The 22035-nt window shown below is 47.7% G+C and overlaps 1 protein-coding gene across 1 annotated transcript; it reads right to left on the bottom strand.

Annotated features, from left to right (window-relative positions):
• Positions 1 to 18907: 18907 nt before the first annotated feature.
• On the bottom strand, positions 18908 to 20244 carry LOC123141421 (dehydration-responsive element-binding protein 1H). The gene has a single exon (XM_044560577.1). The coding sequence runs from the start codon at positions 20189 to 20191 to the stop codon at positions 19460 to 19462; it is 732 nt and encodes a 243-aa protein (XP_044416512.1). The 5' UTR covers positions 20192 to 20244; the 3' UTR covers positions 18908 to 19459.
• Positions 20245 to 22035: the final 1791 nt, after the last annotated feature.

The following is a 22035-nucleotide window of genomic DNA, read 5'->3' as shown; positions in this document are numbered from 1 at the left end:
CGCAAATGCTTCAAAGCAATCAAGCCACTGCTCCGAGGGTGATGACTGATCATGAGCTTCTCCTCAGTCTTCATCGGACGGTCGATCGCAACCACAAATGGGTCAAGCGATAGTTTGGTTCAATTCTTCATAATATGACAATCACGCAAAACTCTGTGAAGAAGAACCATTACTATCTGCATGAAGTGTTTGATCGCACCTGGGTTGTATTGTCTCACCTCTACGGTGAAGAAGATCTCAAGCAGATGGGCTTCAAGCAGGACTTTGACTGGTCTCAGCCACCTTCGAAGAAATTCAAGAAGGTCAAAGTTCCTCACTTGGTGGCCAAATCATATTCTTCATCACGTGAGACTGATGAACATGAAGACTTGCACGACACTGCGGCAGGCCCTACATCAACAGACGGCCCCAACAACGATGCCGCTCCTCCATCGACATCATGATGATATTCTTCAGGGGCGTTAGTCCTCATTTTTCATCCCTTTTGGTCATTCGATGACAAAGGGGGAGAAATTTGAGTTAGTCTTCAAGCGGGTCTATATATATGGGCGTTTTTTTGCTAAGTTACAACTATCGTTCTTCTGAATTATTTGTTGGATCGAGTCGTAAACTTAAGTCCGATGGTGGTCTGATACTTTTGCTCAGTTTTTCTGCATGCTATTTCCTCATATATGTTAATGCACGCATGCTGAATTACACCAGTCATCATATTTCATCATGCATTTCAAATTCTTCATATCATATGTTAAATGCGTGTATGAATTACAAGATATAGGGGGAGATCTCCACGATTCTACTCTACCACGTGCATTGCTACTCAAAGAAATTCCTCACATATGCACATCTTCAGGGGGAGTTCTTCTATATCTTGTAATCGAATTCCTCAATTTCAGTATTTACACTTCATATGTTTATCCCCGTTGAAAACTTAACCTATTTTGTCATCAATCACCAAAAAGGGGGAGATTGTAAGTGCATCTAGTGCCCCTTAGTGAATTTGGTGTATTGAAGACTTATAGGTTAAGTGACTAATGCGTTTGTGAGTGTACACAGGTCTATAAGTCTATAGGAATTCGATATTTAGAGAGAAAGTCGACCCCTAAAAATGAATGTCTTCAACTGAAGACTTTGGCTTTCTGAAGACTTCGAAAGTGAAGAAATTGGTGTGACCGTGAAGACTTGGTATACATGCGAGGATTATGAAGCGTGAAGACTTTTGTTTTCGTAGTTTCATTTTCTCTTTCTTGAGTCATAGGAAACACCGTACTGTTAAAGGGGGTCGAGGTAAAACTAAGGAAAAGTTTCCAAGTGATGCTCATCTCAAAATCTTACACCTACCAATCCTTTCGAGTGAAGCCATTGGAAATCTCATACAGTTCAGTCAATTTCTTCAGTGACAGAGACGAAGATCTTCTGGTCTCTGAGGAATTTGTTCTGGCTAAGGAGTTCGGAATTCACCAGTGCGGATTGCCTACAAGTGAGGAACATGATAGCCCTGAGGAATTTGATACTCAAATTTTCGACCGTTGTTGTGCTATGCACCAGCTGTCCCAAAATATCTACCCACCTAACGGTCTATCATTGAAGGGCATTTATGTCTTATCATGTCGGGCTGCTCCCTAGGCTATAAATAGCCTCCCCCTACAACCACTAGTTGGTTGGCTGCTCTGAGAGAAACTGACACTTATCATTGAGAGCATCCCATCCTCCGAGGACTTTGAGTTAAAATCATCAAGTAGGAAAACCCAAACCCAAACACCTACAAACCCAAAGTGATCGAGCATCACTGAAGAGATTGTTCCTGTGTGGAACCGACGCTTGTTACCTTTGAGGACTGTGCATCCTCCAGACGGTTAGGCGTCATGGTCTAGAGCATCCAAGAGGAAATCGTGGATCGCCGAGTGATCGAGTCTGTAAAGGTTTGGAAGTCACCTAAAGACTTACCACGAGTGATTGGGCGAGGTCTGTGTGACCTTGGCTCAAGGAGAATACGATGAGGACTGTGTGTCCTCAGGTTTAAATACCTAGCCGCTCCAACAAGACATACGACTGTCACAACAGTTGGAACTAGTCTACCAAATCACTGTCACCGAGCTACTGGTTCTACTTCCTCAACCCTTTCATTTCCTCATTCATATATTGTTGTACTTGATCATTACTGTTTGAAGACTTTGACTGAAGACTTTCTCAATTTTCTCAATCCTATTTCTTCAGTCAGTTTGTCTTCAGCCTGCTTATCCTGGTTATACGCTACTTGTACTCTGTGCTTGCTTTCATTTCATCATGATGACTGTGCTTCCGTTCTGTTATGCATGCATCTGAGTACTTATTCCGCTGCTAGTTGTTCGTGACTTAGGAATTTCCTCACCCTGAAATTCCTCAGTGACGGAAATTTGTAAAAATCGCCTATTCACCCCCCCTAGTCGATATAACACACTTTCAAGTCATATGTTGTACAAATACTTGATGCATAGATTTGTATTCTTGATATATAATCATTCACAAAAATATTTATATATTGCATATAAATTTAGTTTTAGGCATTACATCAAAGTACAGTGTTCATCTGAGAAATAAGCAATTCCAATGTATGGAATGGCCATCCAAACAAGCTTCAGAATTGAGCCTCTCATGCAAATTCCAAGTGTGAATTATTTGCACATCTAAACAACAGAATTTGGGTTCAATGTCAATATCAAAGTCAGCGAGATTTGATATTGAGCCCAATTCAATTCCATGGCCTTGAATATCAACATCCAAACAGAGCATTAGAGATATTGCTCAAAAACCCTCAGTCACGCTATCACATTCATCTATGTCCAAAACCCAAGTCATTCTGGGTCCCAACGATACACATTCACCCAGACTCACCGAGATACACTTGACATGGCCACTGACTAAACCCTAGCAACTCGGTCTCACCGAGATGACCCTTGGTTCCACCAAAGAGCACTTTCCAACCTTCTGAAACCAATTGCATTCACTTCAAAATTTCCGAATGAATTCAATCGGTTACACTGAAAGTGATTAGGTCATCACCATTCGGTCCCACCGAGTTGTTTCATCCGGTCTCACTAAAAAGCCTACAGTTCAGACCTTTCATACTAGTCGGTCTCACCGAGTGTTTTCACCTGGTCCCACCGAGTAGTACATAAAGGTGTGTAACGGTTGGATTTTTGGTGCTACCTATATATAACCCCACCCATTCCACCAACTCTCATAGAGCACCCAGTTCAACTACTTCCCGTATCCATTTTCTGAGAGAGAACGACCTACCCCCTCTAGACCTACTTGCGATCCTATAGTTTTCTCGTGATGAACCATAATGTCTAGTCCCTATACTTGGCATACATCATATGCGCAAGCGAGATGTTATTGCTACTGAAGGTGAAGTGTCATGAAAGATCGGGCCTCAACAATAGACCGGATATCACCATCGAGGTTTTGGCTATATCACTTTCCTAACACTTTACAAAGTATTCATTCGGTGACATAAAATGGTATGGGTGACCAAGCCTTATTGATAAATATGTTTTTGACTTCTTTATCGACAAAACCTTCATTACTTGCCGGTTACAATAGAGCGGGCATAGTAAAGTGTGCATTTCCCTACTAGTAGTTTGCATCTTCGCTTTGCTTCCTTGCGATGTCATTCCTTTTGCCATGTTTCCTTTGGCTTCCTTGTCCCAAGGACCATGTGCACGGCCGCACGGGAGAGCACACATCGAAACTACACTTCTTGCAATTGCATAGGGTGGGCAACAATAAGATTTTTTTGGAGCGTCTCGACTCTCGATGTATCCATTCTTATGTGATTGATTAGTTTCTCGACAACAACGGAGGGTAACTTAGAGTACAATGCCTTCATCACCATGGTCGTGAGAATGCGAACAAGCGAACATTGTGGTCATCCCGACAAATACGTATCCTTGGATCATTTTCCTATTGGCATCCATACTTATGATTGCTTCATACGCTAACAAGATATACATTCAAGATGTTTACCGGTTGATCTGTCCCATTTCCGGTGTGCATACGAAAGCTAGTTTCAGGAGCACATACGAAAGCTAGTTTCAGGGTGCCGCCCCCTCTCCCTTAGAGCCATTGCAGGCTGGGACAAATCCCGAGGCATCCCCTGCCCCGCGGTCCCCTATCTCCAGCACCTCGACACCAGATCCACCATCTCCCGTGGCCCCACCACGATCTCCCTCCCAGCTCTCAGCTTCGGCCACCCCGTTCTTGCTACATGTCCAGATCCCATGCGCCACAACCTCCCCTGGCCATGCTGGAGTCATTTCGGCTGCCCAGGACTCTGATCTACAAAACTTTGTGCTCGGGATTCAGCTTCGCTCCGCACCAGTACTGCCAACGCCCGAGCCAAAGAGAAGGAAGGACCTGCCTCCTAACTTTACCCCCAGGCGTAGCCACCGTATCGCCAAGGCTGATCGGGGGCTGGACTCGGAGGCAAAAGCCAAACACGTGCTCCTCCTCCGGCTGGGCATTCTCTGTGAGAACGAACCCATCTCCTCGGGTGCCATTGAACGCTATAGTAAGCTCTTCGAACAGCCACTAGCAGAAGATGTCGTGCAAGCTTTCGCCGACTACTACAGATGGCACATCCCCACGGTCACCCTCTCGGGCCAGAGTAGCACCATCTTGGCAGCCCGCGGTGTTGCCGCGATCTAGCGCCGTTGCACCCCCTCCCACCGGCCTCCACCCTTTCCCATGGAGTGCACCCTTAAGACTGTGTTTTGGAACGTCCGTGCCCTTCACTCTAGAGCTAAGCGTACCGTAGTCCGCTCTCTAATTTCTTCGGTTTCCCCGAACATTATGTGACTTCAAGAAACGAAGCTCGATTCCTTTTCGTTGCCCCTCGTTGTTGAGACGCTTGGTCCTTGCTTCTTGGATTTCTTCTTCCTCCCGGCCATTGGCACCCGTGGTGTCATCCTGCTTGCTTGGAACTGCAATGAGGTTGCTATCTCCAGCCCCTATGTTGGCCAACACCACATCACGACCCTAGTATCCTCCACCTCCGGCGCGCACCCTTGGTGGATCATTAGTGTCTACAGCCCGCAGGAGGACGATGAGAAGATCTTATTCCTCGAGGACCTACAAGACACTTGTGCTTCTTGCGCTGGCCCATGGCTCCTTGGGGGCGACTTCAGCCTTGTCTCCTCTTCTGTTGATAAGACTAACGGGCGTATTAACCGGCGCACCTCCAATAGGTTCCGCCGCTTCATCGTCGACATGGAGCTGCGTGATGTGTACATGCATGGCCGCCGCTACAGCTGGTCCAACGAGAGGGAATCGCCCACTCTTTTGCGAAACGACCGATTCCTTTGCACCTCTGAGTGGGAGCTCGCACAGCCACATTCCATCCTCTGATGCCTTGCCTCGACAATGTCTGATCACTACCCTTTGTTTCTAGACTGCACTCCGCGCAGCGCTGGCCCTCAGCGCTTCCACTTTGAGCGTTTCTGGATCAAGCTCGAAGGTTTCCAGGAAACGGTGGTGGAGGCTTGGGGTTCCGTTCACGACCCACACCCGTTTCGACGTGTCTACCTCTACCTCAAGCACACGGCCCGCCGCCTCCAGAGCCGGGGGATGCGGCAACGCTGCTCACCGGTGAAGTCCGGCAGCGAGGACGAGGCCTTGAGGTGGAGCAGAGGCGAGGTCTTGGCGTTGGCGAGCAAGGCAGCAGGGAGGCTGGAGACGTCTGATCCGAGGCCGGGGCCGAAGGAACTTGATCCCGGCGATGACGGAGCTTTCGCGGGCGGCCATGGCATATCTCACTCGTTCCCTGTGAAGAGACAGAGAGGGTGAGGCGAGAGAGATGAGATATTTCGAGAGAGCTGCACGGGGAGGAAGGGAGCAGGGCACGGCCTGGTGGCGCTGGTTGCCGGCGGCGATGGCGCGAGGGGACGAGGCCGAGCGCTCCTGCTCGGGGCCTCAAGCAGCTACACGATCCAATCGGGATCGAGGGAAAAAAATGTTTTGCGCTGGTTGGTGGGCTGGATCGGGAGGGGATCCCGAGGAAGAGGGGACTGGAGGAGTGGTGGCGGCGCGATGGGATCGATGGGACAAGGCTCCTAGAATCTAGGGTTAGGCAGTATAAATAGCAGTAGTATTTTTGGGTATGTGCTAATTCGGTCCCTCCGATTAAAATTGAGCGGTCGAAAAATAGGCTAGGGAAGCCCAAATAAGAAAACGGAGATGTTTTATAGATGTTTGGGGATGATCCTAATCCAACGGTAACAACAAACCGGGTCGGGTACGGGACAACTTTCGGACGCGCGGGAGGGGATCGCGGGCTGACGAGAGAGGTTAGTTGGTTGGACAAGAGGGAACCGAAAACGCGGTTGGTCTCGGAACGGTCAACGAAGACAAGGGGGGAACGCGGCAACTACGAACGAATGCAAGTTTTAAAACATGACGGCAACGAAGTGCCGATGCAATGCAAATGATGCGATGATGAATGCAACACTCAAATAAAACACACGCCGAACACGAAATATATGGAAGGCGTCCGAAGCGTCGGTCTCGGGGCGTTACAACACTCCACCACTACGAGAGGATCTCGTCCCGAGATCTAGGATGGCACCGGAGAGAAACGGAAGAGGAAGAGGTAAAACAAAAGTTGCTTCTTTGACAAACGAGTGAAACCACGAACCTTGAGAGGTTAAATTTTTTAAAGAAGAATACAATGGAGATGAACGCTAGTGCAAACACTCCGTTAGAAAAGAGAAACAAGGAACATTACGAGAACCTTGTAGGTTGAAAAGCAAACAAAAATGGTTACGATGGACAAGAAGTACATGCAAGCACTCCGGTTGAAACGAGATGTATAAGGAACGATAAAGATCAATTACGACAACACTCCGGTTAAAACAAGATAGAGAAGGAATACGAGTGATATAATTTGGACAGCACTCCGACTGTAAATGGAAGGAATTTAACATGATCTTGACAAGATGAGAGGATACTCGATGAAATTAACAACACGTTGCCTCCGGAACTAATGGAAGAATGGCACAAGGGGTAAGAAAGATTTCAGACAGCACTCCGGTTGAGGAAGGAGACAAAACTTGATAAGATGAGAGAACTCGAATGAAAACACGACACTCCGGCTAAACGGATAAGAAAGGAAAAATTACATGATCTTGATAAAACAAGATGATTGGTCGAAGAGAGCAACATCACAAAGCCTCCGGAAACAATGCATGATAGTTAGATAGTTGGAGTGAATAGAACGAAGAATGAAACCAACATCTCCTACCATAAATGAATTTTAAAGAGCATCCTTACGAAGTAGGATTGAACGGAGTTGTTGGAAAAAAATCAACAACGAAAAGAACAAGCTTGTTGTGGGCTTATGGAACACATCTCAAAATTATGAGGTTAAATCCTGCCACTAACGACAACAATAGATTGGATGGATATGAACAAGGAGACGAGAAATTTATTTCACCAAGAGGATAAATGAAGAACTTGGGTCATTTATTAGCACCATAAATAGCAAAATACTTAGGGCAAGCTTTAGGTTAAATATAACCCAAGATAGCTCCAACAAAAAGATTGATTGGTTGAAAAGATCTCTTGAACGAACAGAAAATGATGGATTTAAATATGTCACTCTTGAAAACTTGTGAATCATGAAACGCGAAGGGAAATTATCAAGAATGACATAACACCATCTCAAGAGATAAGGTAGAAAGAATTGCACTTCGGAATGCAATATGAAGAATGCTTGGACTCCTCAAAACAAGACATGTATTGAACACCATGTTTATTTCACAGTATAGTTAGGCGAAACATAACTTCGAGAGAAATATTGAAGAACACTTGAAGAATGAAAAGAATCCTTGACGAAGCACCATGTAGAGCCTCCATGAAGAACTCCGGTAATAAAAGAATGATCAAACGAAAGGGAAAGTTGAAAAGAACTCCGGGAGAAGCCTTGCAATGATTAGATGAAGCTTTGAAATGATATAATCGATAAAACTTGGAACTCCGGAAAGAAAAGATGAACAACTTGGAACCCAGAATTTGATATCATGAACGAACTCCGGAAGAAGGAATTAATCACTTGGAGGAAACAAGAATAAGAATTACGTTACGCGTATCCTTCACCAATTTAGATTGATGACAAGCAACGGATTTGGCATACTACTTATTCTCGTAGAAAGGATTAAGATAGATATAGCGCAAACTTGAGAAAAGTCTTCAACAAACCACCCGTAGGATTGAAACAACGAATAAATTTATATGATAACCAAGGAAGAGAACTCTTGAACGAACCACCGTAAGAATTGGGAATGAAAGTAGCAAAGGCGCAATTCATCGGGAAGAATTAGAAAATGAATAAAGATACTTGACAGAATTTAGACACATGAGAACGAAAAGATCATGAACTGATTAGTGGATATTTGAACGATGCACCGGTAAGATTTGGAGAATGAGAAAAGCTGAGAATGAATAATACTTGAGATGATGGCTCCGGAGAATCAACCTAAAAAGACTCCTGAACTGCTCCGGATGGGTGAAAATAATTCTCACAATCGAAAACAATTATGAGAGGATGGCATAAGCTAGAACTATGAATCTTCAAGAGAACGGACCAAGATTTAGGAGAAATTCTTCTTCGGTCTTCAAATGTTGAGAACGACGATGAGAAACACCACCTTGAATTATTGAGACACTCCGGAACAATGGATAATAGAAATGATGAACCAACGATGAAAGAATTTGAAAGATCTTGGAGAAAGACATTTGACTGCTGATAATTCATTCTTACGTCAAACTTTGCAATGAATTTGAGAATAACTCTGGAAAGAATTAGAAGAGTTAGGTAAGATCCTGGGAAAAACCTGTGGGTTAGGGCCCACTCAAAAGATACACCGTTGAATGATTAAAAGAAAGATCGCGACGGTTGAATTAAATGGCTTGAATCTGATAACAACCTCGAAATAGCTTGAACAGATTGATAATGGAGACACAAATCTTCTGAGATATCTTCGGCACTCCAGAACAAATGAATGGCGAGAAGTGGATGATTAAGAGGTACACCGGCATGAGAAAGCATTTGAAACGAGGAAAGGATGTGATCGACAAAGCTTGAATTGAATCCACCGGAGAAGAAAAAAAAGAAGAATGATGAACTTGAAGCTCCCTTAGTCTCTTCATGAGAATCACCGGATAAGAACATTGAAAGAAAAGAATGAAGAGACTTCGCATCAATAAAAAGGATACTTGATTAAGAAATCTGAGTCCTTGAAGAAAAGGGTGGGAGGGCGGGAAAACAAAGACAACTTGGGACGGATGAAGCAAACACCGTTGCAAAGAACTAAGAATTGATCTCGCGAATGTTGAAATGATCGGATCCACTTCAAAAAGAGCACGTCGGTTGGAAAGAATTGGCATGACAATCTCGATGATCAAGAAGGCTTAGTATCCACATAGAAATAGGGGAACACCGCTTAGGGAAGGTATGGAATCAACACTTGGCATTGAAGCAACTCGAATACCACAAAATAAAACAAAACAAAGGATTTGGCTTGCAGAATAAGCCGGAACAAACATATGATAGAGATTTCGTCCGAAGTTTTCGTGGTGGGGCCCACACGGGCTCGATCGTACAGCACCATCATGTACAAGGCAGTGCACATGACATACGAAGCGTCCCCGAGTCGGCATAGCCAAGGACTCTTTAAGACACTACGAGACCACTGTAAAACCAACCGTGGAAAGGCGGACCACTAGACGTCGAACCCCAATCTCATATCATGCATTTGTCGGAAAGATATCCTAGGAGCTACTTGAATTCCCACTTATAAACTCCCAAAACTTTCTGGTTATGCAATTAGGTGTTGGGGATACAGGGGACACAATATATCTCACCCAAACTAACAATACCTAGATCCAGCTGTATCCATCCTTCAACACATAACCAAGAAACCTTCGGAAATCATTTACCTCAACCTTCGAAAAGCATCCGTTATACGAGTTATGGCAATACTCCCGAACTCCCGCCCCAGTACTGGGTGGCGTCGAGGTGATCTCACCAACAACTGCATAAAAGAGATTTTCAATGTCGGCGAAACTCAGGTATTCCAGAACTGCAACGATAAAATTGTGACGACAACACCTCGGAGCTCAACTCCCCGGGACACTGCCACAACCCCTAAATGTCAGGAGGCACCAAGAACAATGTTCTCGTCACAAAACCATCGGAACGATTCCAAGATACCCGCGTGATCCTAAATTTTTTTAGTGAAATTTGAGGAGAGAAAAGTCAAAACTTCTACGTCAGGAGGCCTCACCAGAGCGACGAAGGGACTGAGGAGTAAAAAGAATCCTACTCTCCGATATATATAATCCTAAGACTCAAAATATTTTTGTTTCTAGACTCAACGACGCCAGCGATTTGATCAAGCAGGGGCTCCTAAGTCGGGGATGGCTCTGATTACCAACTTGTTACGCCCACGATGCGGCTATATCTCCCACGTGTCGAGGCACGACTTAGAGGCATAACCGCATTGTGGTTTTGTCGCAAGAAGGGTCATCTTCACACAATCCCATGTAATGAACAAGAGTGGGATAAAGAGTTGGCTTACAATCGCCACTTCACACCATACATAAATAAATCATACATCAATCAAGGTACACACATAGGTCCGACTACGGAACCAAAATAAAAGAAGACAACCCCAAATGCTAGATCCCTGATCGTCCCAACTGGGCTCCACTACTGATCAACAGGAACGAAACAACACAACGAACAAGATCTTCATCGAGCTCCCACTTGAGCTCGGTTGCGTCACCTGCACTGGTATCATCGGCACCTGCAACTGTTTTGGTAGAATCTGTGAGTCACGAGGACTCAGCAATCTCACACCCGCGAGATCAAGACTATTTAAGCTTATGGGAGGATAGGGTAATGAGGTGGAGCTGCAGCAAGCACTAAGCATATATGGTGGCTAACATACGCAAATAAGAGCGAGAAGAGAAGCAACAGAACGGTCGTGAAACTAGCAATGATCAAGAAGTGATCCTGAACCCCTACTTACGTCAAACATAACACAAGAACCGTGTTCTCTTCCCGGACTCCGCCGAAAAGAGACCATCACGGCTACACACGCGGTTGATGCGTTTTAATTAAGTCAAGTGTCAAGTTCTCTACAACCGGATATTAACAAATTCCCATCTGCCACATAACCGCGGGCACGGCTCTCGAAAGTTTATACCCTGCAGGGGTGTCCCAACTTAGCCCATTATAAGCTCTCACGGTCAACGATGGATAAACCTTCTCCCGGGAAGACCCGATCAGTCTCGGAATCCCGGTTACAAGACATTTCGACAATGGTAAAACAAGTCCAGCAAGACCACCCGAATGTGCCGACAAATCCCGATAGGAGCTGCACATATCTCGTTCCAGGGCACACCGGATGAGCAGTCCGTACAACTAAAACCAGGCCTCAAGTTACCCCGAGGTGGCGCTGCAAAGGGCTCTAGTTTGGACCAACACTCGGAGGAGCACTGGCCCGGGGGGGGGTTAAAATAAAGATGACCCTCAGGCTCCGGAAAACCCAAGGGAAAAAGGCTAGGTGAGGCAAATGTAAAACCAAGGTTGGGCCTTGCTGGAGGAGTTTTATTCAAAGCGAACTGTCAAGGGGGTCCCATAAATCACCTAACCACGTAAGGGACGCAAAATCAAGGAACATAACACCGGTATGACAGAAACTAGGGCGGCAAGAGTGGAACAAAACACCAGGCATAAGGCCGAGCCTTCCACCCTTTACCAAGTATATAGATGCATTAATAATATAAGAGATATTGTGATATCCCAACATATCCATGTTCCATCATGGAACAAACTTCATCTTCACCTGCAACTAGCAATGCTATAAGAGAGGCTGAGCAAAAGTGGTAACATAGCCAAACAACGGTTTGCTAGGAAGGGTGAAAAAAGGTTAGAGGTTCATGGCAATATGGGAGGCATGATATAACAAGTGGTAGGTAGCGCGGCATAGCAATAGAGCGAACAACTAGAAAGCAAAGATAGAAGTGATTTCGAGGGTATGGTCATCTTGCCTGAGATCCCGCAAGGAAGAAGAACGAATCCATGAAGAAGACAAATGGATGTAGTCGAACGAATCCTCACAACTCCGGAACGAAACCGAAGCTAACGAGAGAAACAACCCGGAAAGAAACAAACAACATAGTAAACAACCACCACATACACATGGCATGATGCACAAACACGTATGATGCATGTCCGGTTTAATGAGGCATGGCATGGCAAAGTGCACAAACAATTCTACAAATTAAGTGGAGCTCAATATGCAACGAGTTGCATATTGACGAAACACCACATACGATTATTTAGTTCTCTCTCGGTTATGTACCCAACAATATTAAATGTTGTTAAACATGGCAAAATGTGAAGCATAAGTAAACTAACTATTTAGGCAAGGTTAAATGAGACCGGAACAACAAACAACAATTCCGGAAAATCCTCATGTCCATATTTTAGATTTGGTACTGTTCTGCCCTAAACACAATTTTTAAAGTTGTTAAACAGCAAAATTAAGTGCACCATGTTAAACTATGCATTTTCTACCCCATTTACATATAAAGTTTATTAAAATCCGAGTTACGGTTATTTAGTTATGAAATAAATCATTTAGCATGGCATTTATGCAAAATAAATGTAAATAGCAACTTAAACATTTTTAACATGGATGAAAATGGCATAATGTGAAACTAGACAGAATTCTAAGCATTTTACATATTAAAATCATTTTAATCCGATGCACGGTTAATTAGTTATTAGATGCATGAACTAGAGGGACTTTTCTGTAATTCTGTAAACTCCTGGATAATAGGTAAAATCGCTGGACTGAAAAAAAAACATACGTGGGCCGAAACTGCTGGCCCAACAGCGGGAAAAAAAAAAGAAAACAGGAGGGCGCTGGGTGGGCTGCTCACCATGGGCCACGCCCCGATCGGTGGAGAGGCTGAGGCGAGGCGCTTGGGCCTCTGGGCTGCGAGCGAAGCAGAGGAGGCCTCGCGCGGCGAGTGCCGCTCGTCCAGGCTGGCGCTGGACTGGTCAACGCGGGGCGGGGTGCTCGTTCCCGAGCTACTGCTCGATGCAGGGGACGCAGACAGAACTGGCGATGCCGGGCGCGTCAGCTTCAGGCGATGTAGGGCACAGAGGAGGTGCGGATCCGGGCACTGGATGGCGTCCCATGAGAGATCCGAGGCGAGGCAGGGGGGTCGGCGGCCATGGCGCGGCTTGGGTCTTGGCGGAGGAAGGAGGTCCGGCGAGGGCACGCGGGTGAAGGGCGGCGGGTCTGGCCGGGAACGGGCTTGGACGGCGGCTTGACTCCTGCTGGGGCAGAAGAAACAAGGAGTTGAGAGAGGGAGAGCAAAGCAAAGAGAAAGGAGAGGGACGGCAGGGAAAGGAGGGCGGCAACGCTGCTCACCGGCGAAGTCCGGCAGCGACGGCGAGGCCTTGAGGTGGAGCAGAGGCGAGGTCTTGGCGCGGGCGAGCAAGGCAGCAGGGAGGCTGGAGACGTCTGATCCGAGGCCGGGGCTGGAGGAACTTGATCCCGGCGATGACGGAGCTTCCGCGGGCGGCCATGGCATATCTCACTTGTTCCCTGTGAAGAGACAGAGAGGGTGAGGCGAGAGAGATGAGAGATTTCGAGAGAGCGGCACGGGGAGGAAGGGAGCAGGGCACGGCCTGGTGGCGCTGGTTGCCGGCGGCGGTGGCGCGAGGGGACAAGGTCGAGCGCTCCTGCTCGGGGCCTCGAGCAGCTACACGATCCAATCGGGATCGAGGGAAAAAATGGCTTGCGCTGGTTGGTGGGCTGGATCGGGAGGGGATCCCGAGGAAGAGGGGACTGGAGGAGTGGTGGCGGCGCGATGGGATCGATGGGACAAGGCTCCTAGAATCTAGGGTTAGGCAGTATAAATAGCAGTAGTATTTTTGGGTATGTGCTAATTCGGTCCCTCCGATTAAAATTGAGCGGTCGAGAAAAATAGGCTAGGGAAGCCCAAATAAGAAAACGGAGATGTTTTATAGATGTTTGGGGATGATCCGAATCCAACGGTAACAACAAACCGGGTCGGGTACGGGACAACTTTCGGACGCGCGGGAGGGGATCGCGGGCTGACGAGAGAGGTTAGTTGGTTGGACAAGAGGGAACCGAAAACACGGCTGGTCTCGGAACGGTCAACGAAGACAAGGGGGGAACGCGGCAACTACGAACGAATGCAAGTTTTAAAACATGATGGCAACGAAGTGCCGATGCAATGCAAATGATGCGATGATGAATGCAACACTCAAATAAAACACACGCCAAACACGAAATATATGGAAGGCGTCTGAAGCGTCGGTCTCGGGGCGTTACGCATGGCCATGTCTCGCTATAGCTTATGATTGCATGGGAGCTGACCGCCCGCCTTGATGCTGCCCAAGACTTCCGGACACTCTCTCCCTCCGAGGCTTGGCTCCGAGGCAATCTCAAGTATGCTTACCTTGGATTGGCCTCGCTGGAGAGATCTGTCACTTGTGAACGAGCGCATTTCGGCTGGCTTAAGGAGGGCGAGAGCAACACTGCCTTCTACAAGATCCACGCGACCCACATATTGCAGAAGAACCGGGTCTTCTCCCTCTAGCATGAGGACTCCACGATCTCCGACGAGCAGGGCATGGCTGAAGCTGCGTTCCACCACTTCTCCTCGCTCCTCGGCACCCCCAAAACTCGCGATTTCTACATCGACCTGAGCCAGATTCATGGCCGCTCGTTCGACCTTGCTGACCTTGAGCTCCCCTTCTCCGAAGATGAGATTTGGCGTCCGGTCAAAGCGCTCCCCCGCGGCAAGGCCCCGGGCCCCGATGGGTTCACGGCGGAATTCCTTATGGCTTTCTGGAACACAATCAAAGCCGACATTTGCACCGTGTTCGATAAGTTCTACTCCATGAATGGGCACAGTCTGTAGTACCTCAATGAGGCCCTCATCATGCTCACCACGAAGAAGCCAGACGTCTCCTCCCTCTCGGATTACCACCCCATCAGCCTGATTCATCTCGTGGCAAAACTCATCGCCAAAGTCATTTCGCTTCGCCTTGCCCCGCGCCTCGGCCAGCTCGTCTCCACCAACTAGAGCGCGTTCATCACAGGCCGGTGCATGCACGACAATTTCATGCTTGTCCAGCAGACCGCTCTCCAGTTGCACAACCTCCGCGTGTCTCGTGTCCTCCTCAAGCTCGACATTGCACGCGCGTTTGACACGATCTCCTGGGCCTTCCTTGTCGATGTCCTTCGCCACCTGGGCTTCGGACGATGCTAGATTGAGTGGATTATCATCCTACTCTCCACGTCCAGTACGCGTATTCTCATAAATGGATCTCCTGGACCCCCGATCGCCCACACGTGCGGGTTGCGACAAGAGACCCCGTCTCCCCGTTGCTCTTCACGATTGCCATTGATGCCCTAAACTCGCCTCTTCTCCATGCCCACCGGTGCGGCCTGCTCCAGCGCCTCACCACTCGCCACGCCCCGTCGAGCATTTATCTGTACGCTAGCGACGTTGTTATCTTCTGCCACCCCTCGACCCGCGATCTCCGGGTCATCCGGGAGCTGCTACGTGTCTTCGGCGAGGCATCCGAGTTGTGCACGAACTTTGCTAAGTGCTCGGCGACCCCCATCCGTTGCGACGACCCCATGCTAGCTACCATCAGTAATGAGCTTGCATGAGCCGTTGTTGGCTTCCCCATCACCTACCTGGTCATCCCTCTTTCGATTCGGAAGCCCTCCGTCTCATCGCTTCACCCAATTGTCGAGAGGCTTGCCAAGAAGCTCTCCACCAGGCGCGTGGCGCTCCTGTCCCGTGGCGAGCGCCTTGCTCTTGTCTGCCACGTGCTCTGTGCAATCCCCTCCCACATCATGGTGGTTATTGCTCTCTGTCCGTCGATTCTCAAGCAGGTAAACCGGACCATTCGAGAGTTCCATTGGCACGGCAACAATGAAACCCGTGATGGCCATGGACCGGTGAACTGACAGCGCGTCTACCGACCACTCCAGCTGGGCGGTCTCGATATTCCGGACCTACACCGACAAGGGATCTCCGCGTTCGATGGTTGTGGTTATAGCGTACCGACCCCACCAGGCCATGGGCGCACCTGCACCTCCCCACTGACCCCGACTCCTCCTCCATCTTCCGTGCGTCTACGTCTTGGGACGTCATGTTGGGAAACGTAGCATGCAATTTCAAAAATTTCCTATGCTCACACAAGATCTATCTAGGAGATGTATAGCAACAAGAGGGGGAGAGTGTGTCTACGTACCCTCGTAGACCAAAAGCGGAAGCGTTTGACAACACAGTTGATGTAGTCGAACTTCTTCTAGATCTGACCGATCAAGCACCGAACGTACGGCACCTCCGAGTTCTGCACATGTTTAGCTCAATGACGTCCCTCGTCCTCTTGATCCAGCAAAGGTGTCGAGGAAGAAGATGAGTTCCGTCAGCACGACCGCGTGGTGACGGTGATGGTGTAGTGATCTGCGCAGGGCTTCGCCTAAGCACTACGAAGATATGACCGGAGGCGTAGACTGTGGAGGGGGGCGCCGCTCACGGCTAACAATTGTTGGTGCATGTTCTAGGCGCCCCCTCCCCACGTATATATAGGTGGGAGGGGGAGGGGAGGAGCCATGGGGCGCCCCAAGTAGGAGGAATCCTACTTGGGGTCCTATCCCAATTCGGCCCCCCCTTTGCTTATTACCGGAAGGGGGAAAGGGGAAGAGGGAAGGGAGGAAGGAAAGGGGGGGCCCGAACCCCCTCTTCCTTCTCCTATTCGGCCTCCTGCCTAAGGGGGGCACCCCTTGTGGGCTGGTGTGCTCCCCTCTTATGGCCCATAAGGCCCATTATTCCCCCCGATGGTTCCGGTAAACACCCCCCCCCGGTACTCCGATAAATACCTGATACTATCTGAAACACTTCCGGTGTCCGAATACTATCATCCTATATATCAATCTTTACCTCTCGACCATTTTGAGACTCCTCGTCATATCAGTGATCTCATCCGGGACTCTGAACAACATTCGGTCACCAAATCACATAACTCATATAATACTAAATTGTCATCGAACGTTAAGCTCCTACATATTTTACGAAGTTCTTTATCGGTCGAACCGTTATGACAACATACGTTATTCCCTTTGTCATCGGTATGTTACTTGCCCGAGATTCGATCGTCGGTATCTACATACCTAGTTCAATCTCGTTACTGGCAAGTCTCTTTACTCGTTCCGTAATACATCTTCCCACAACTAACTCATTAGTCACTTTGCTTGCAAGGCTTCTTATGATGTGCATTACCGAGAGGGCCCAGAGATACCTCTCTGATACTCGGAGTGACAAATCCTAATCTCGATCTACGCCAACCCAACAAACACCTTCGGAGATACCTGTAGATCATCTTTATAATCACCCAGTTATGTTGTGACGTTTGATAGCACACAAGGTATTTCTCCGGTATCCGGGAGTTGCATAATCTCATAGTCAAAGGAATATGTATATGACATAAAGAAAGCAATAGCAATAAAACTGAACGATCATAATGCTAAGCTAACGGATGGGTCTTGTCCATCACATCATTCCCCTAATGATGTGATCCCATTCATCAAATGACAACACATGTATATGGTTAGGAAACTTAACCATCTTTGATTAACGAGCTAGTCTAGTGGAGGCTTACTAGGGACACGATGTTTTGTCTATGTATCCACACATGTATCAAGTTTTTGGTTAATACAATTCTAGCATGAATAATAAACATTTATCATGATAGAAGGAAATATAAAATAACAACTTTATTATTGCCTCTAGGGCATATTTCCTTCACGTCTGGGACGTCGGACTTGTCGTTTCTGGACGGATCCCTAGATCAATGGCCAGGCCATCTCCGATATCGCCCCTGCTCTCCTTCTGCTGGTGCTCCGTCGACGGCGCAAGCGCTCGGTGGCGGAAGGACTTCGAGACCGTAGCTGGATTGCTGATCTGCATGGCGCCCTCACGCCTGCTGCGATGCTCGAGTACGTCCAGCTCTGGAGACGGCTCCGTCACCTCACCCTATCCTACTCCCCCGACCGCCTGCTATGGCGCTGGACTGCGGACGCGAAGTACTCGTGGTACCGAGCCTTATTTGCCGGATCCACGACTGCCCCCTTCTGGCGCCTGACTTGGAGACGTTGGGCTCCCCTTCGGGTCAAGGTGTTCACTTGGCTGGCCGACCTCGACCGCTGCTGGACTGCCGCAAGACTGGCCCGTCACGGTCTTCCGCACAACGACCGATGCGTTCTTTGCGATCAGGCTGTTGAGACCATGCAGCATATTATCATCGCCTGCCCCTTCTCTAGGCAGATCTGGCATGACGTTCTGGCCTGGGTGCGCGCCACTGTCCCCCCTCCTTCTAGCTCCGAAGAGTTCCTCCAGTGGTATACTTCGATGATCACGAGCTCCCCCACGGGCCATTGTAAGGGCTTGGCCACCCTGGCAACCCTAACGGCCTGGTCCATCTGGAAGCAGCACAACCGATGCGTATTTGATGGCGAGTCATCCTCCGCCCCACGGCTTCTTACGTCTATCCGCGACGAAGCCCGCTCTTGGGCTAAAGCATGCGCGCACGGACTTAATTCGTTGCTGGCATAGGATCTTAGATTTGTACCCGGGCTGAGCAGCCTGTCACCACTGCTCCCCGTCTTGCCTTTTGTGCAAAAAACATTGAGTTGGCAAACCCCCCCCCCCCCCCTCTTGCACTCTTCCTACCTATCAATGAAAAGATACGCACTCTAGCGTATTTGCGAAAAACAGGAGCACATATGTGATGATATTATTTCAGCTTAAAATAATCAAAAAATTGCTCATTAATCCAATGATTATTACATACTCCTACTAGACTGAGTTTTTTCTCCAGAAAATTGTAGGGAGAACCCAGGTAATCTTGCTAGCACTATTTCTTCTAACAATTAAATGGAAAATTAAGGGGATGCTTCGTATGGAACCACATTACCACTTGGTTCTATAGTAGCTAGTAGGATATACCAAAGGGACCGGTCGACAAGGAAGGAAGTCGACACTCGGTACGAAGAAGAGTCAAGAGATTCCCCGCAAAAAAAAAAAAAAAAAAAAAAAAGAGTCAAGAGACACTATAACCGCGTGTCATTGTCTCCCTCCCGGCCGATAGCAGGTGGGCCCACCACAAAAACTGCTTGTACGTCTTGTTGCCATGAGAGGAATGAGGAGACACGTAGAACCTGAGAAGAAATATGCAGGAACATCATCCATTCCATCCAATTTGATGCCGCGCGCCATCGATGGACTGTCTCGAGATGTGGATCATAATCGAAGCGGCTTCAACTCGAATATATGTTGGAGATTGTTGATATTAGTACTAGTAACTCCAGAGCGCGACATCAGCTCCGGCTCCGCCGTCGGCGCAGTCTCCATTGTCCCAGTACGACCCGGTGGCCACAGTCGACGGTGGCTCCATGAGCAGCCCCTGCGCAAGGTTGGCGTAGTAGTACGTGTCGGAGTCCGTTTCCCCAAACAAGCAGTCGAGGTCGAACACGTCCATGTCCAGTGCAGCCGGCGCCTCAAAAGCGGCATCAGCGGAAGCCTGCGCCGTCTCTGACAAGGGCACACTGCACACCGCCGACGACGGGGCGGACACGCTGGAGGTGACCTCTTGCACCGCGGCAGCGGCACTGGTGGCCTCCGGACGGCGCAGTAAGTCCGCGACGGCCTGGACGGCCGCGCGCCGGACGTCAGAGAGGTTGGTGAACGCGGGCGGCACCGCGAGCAGCCACGCGGAGTCCCGGAAGTTGAGGCACGCGGCGGAGCGGCCGCGGAGCATGAGCATGGCGGCGTCGTGCGCGCGCGCGGCCGCCTCGGCCGTGATGTACGTCCCGAGCCAGAGGCGCGTGCCGCGCTCCCCGGGCACGCGCACCTCGCAGACCCACCGGCCGGCGCCGCCACGGCGGCGCACGCCGCGGAACACGGGGTGCCGCGTCTCCCGGAACTTGGTGCGGCCCGCGGGGCGCTTCGGCGGCCACGGCCACGCCGTCCCGGCGCGCTCGGTCGTGGATGAGGAGGGAGAGCTCGAGTGCTCGAGGCTCATGTCCATAGCTGCTGGCTGCCGGTCGATAGCTAGTGTCTAGCTTGAGGATTGCGCTGGAGTGAGAGAGTGAGAGTGTTACTTAGTGTCGTGCTCGTGCGTGTGCGTATTTATAGGTATGCGTTGGAACCCACGCGGGCTGGAGCTGCGGAGCATGTCGACGGCGGAGTACGAAGGCAGACGAGTAAACAGCTCTTCGCCACAAGCGGTTATTCTTTAGGCGACGTGTCACTCTCTGCGTTCCCGTTGCCCGTGGGAGCTTTCCTCAAGAGGGAGCTTCCTTTCTGCTTAAACAATTAACGATAATGATTGCTTGGTTGGGTCAACTGCTTCCTTGTGCTCTTTTTTCTTAGCACGAGAGATAAATCTTCTGCTCTAATGCCCAAGCAAGCAGGCCAAGTGCTGAACGTGGTTAACAAGCCACATGTGTATTCACAATCTACATACAAGCCATGTGTATATTTCCAGGTAATTTTCTTTTAGAAACACAGTACAAATACAAACTCTCACAAACACATACAGACATTAATCTCTTATGAGTATGCAGTACCCCTATAAGCGTCCTCAAAAGACTGAGCCGATGGATCTTGAGATTGACAAAGTCACATAGGCGTCTTGCTTGTCTTCCATTATCTTTCCTTTCTTTACGCTATGGACATTTTCTGATCTTTGTTCCCTTATCTAATGATAGTGGAACCTGGTCCATTTCATGGATTGTACGCAAAAAAAAACGCAGGCGCCTCGCCATAGACAAAAACGTTAACTTCCACTGAAAGATATTCTGCTTTTATGAAACATAAAATGTAAACCTGAGATTTGATCTCTGGTGGGCTGGGGGAACCACTACCCTCCTAATCGTCCAATCACTAGTTGGTTCTCTATTCCCATCGTAATTTGCCAGACAAAAAATGTATGTGCTATTTTTTGACTATACACAGTAGGGCAAAACTCCACTGCAATTTTTTTTCATTTATTAAAGGAGCAAAATAGTCCACAGTCTTAAAATACAAAGGGCTTGAGATAAGCCAAAAAATTGTATGTGCTTTCATTAATAAAAAAGGTTTACCATTGAGTTCGCATCCTCAATGTTACGAAACGGTAAGAAAGATAAAATATGAGCTTGTTTTTATAGCAAGAGTAATTAATCGTTATCATTTCAAGGTTAGTCTATTTATTTGTCTTGATAATATTTTGCCCTTCTCACGAGTCTATTAAATAAACTCATGTTTTTGTAATCAATTCGATTTGCGGGCTAATCCGAGGGCACCTAGGAAAAGGTTGTTTAGATTTATGAAAAGGTTGTTTGAATTCACGAAAAGTTTGTTTGGATTTACGAAAGGGATGCTTGGATTTATTAGAAGTTTGCTTGGATTTACTAAAGAGTTGCTTAGATTTAATAAAAGATTGTTTAGATATATGCATGATTTATTCCTTACTTAAAAATAAAAAAATTGAATATTCGCTTATTTTATATTATTAGTTTAAGATCCAAAGGAAGTAGTCTTTTTTAATCCATACCTTATTTGATTCATATTATAGTATATGAATACCCTCTATACATATGAAATAATATCTACCAGAAATTAGATGATTGATTTGTATTTTGTATTCTATACTGATGTTTTGTTTATATATTAAATATGAATTCTTACTCGTTCTATTGTTTGGAAAGATCAAACACACGATGTTTCTATTTCTTTATTTCGTGATGAGTCATATGCTTGTGACAATAATGGCATTTTTTAGTTCTAAATCTATATTTGACATATAATTCACATTTCATTAGTCCGAGGGCGACAACACGGTGAATAAGGGAGCTCCAGGTCCTTCCCTGATGCGCAGTGTTACAGCAA

Source organism: Triticum aestivum, chromosome 6D (genome assembly GCF_018294505.1).
Source record: "Triticum aestivum cultivar Chinese Spring chromosome 6D, IWGSC CS RefSeq v2.1, whole genome shotgun sequence".
NCBI lineage: Eukaryota > Viridiplantae > Streptophyta > Magnoliopsida > Poales > Poaceae > Triticum > Triticum aestivum.
The sequence above is the reverse complement of the archived record's forward strand: the minus strand, read 5'-3'. Positions and strand labels throughout refer to the sequence as shown.

Bases quoted from the DNA above. Each gene is read 5' to 3' on its own strand.
- LOC123141421 (XM_044560577.1), bottom strand. From the start codon at position 20,191: ATGGACATGAGCCTCGAGCACTCGAGCTCTCCCTCCTCATCCACGACC.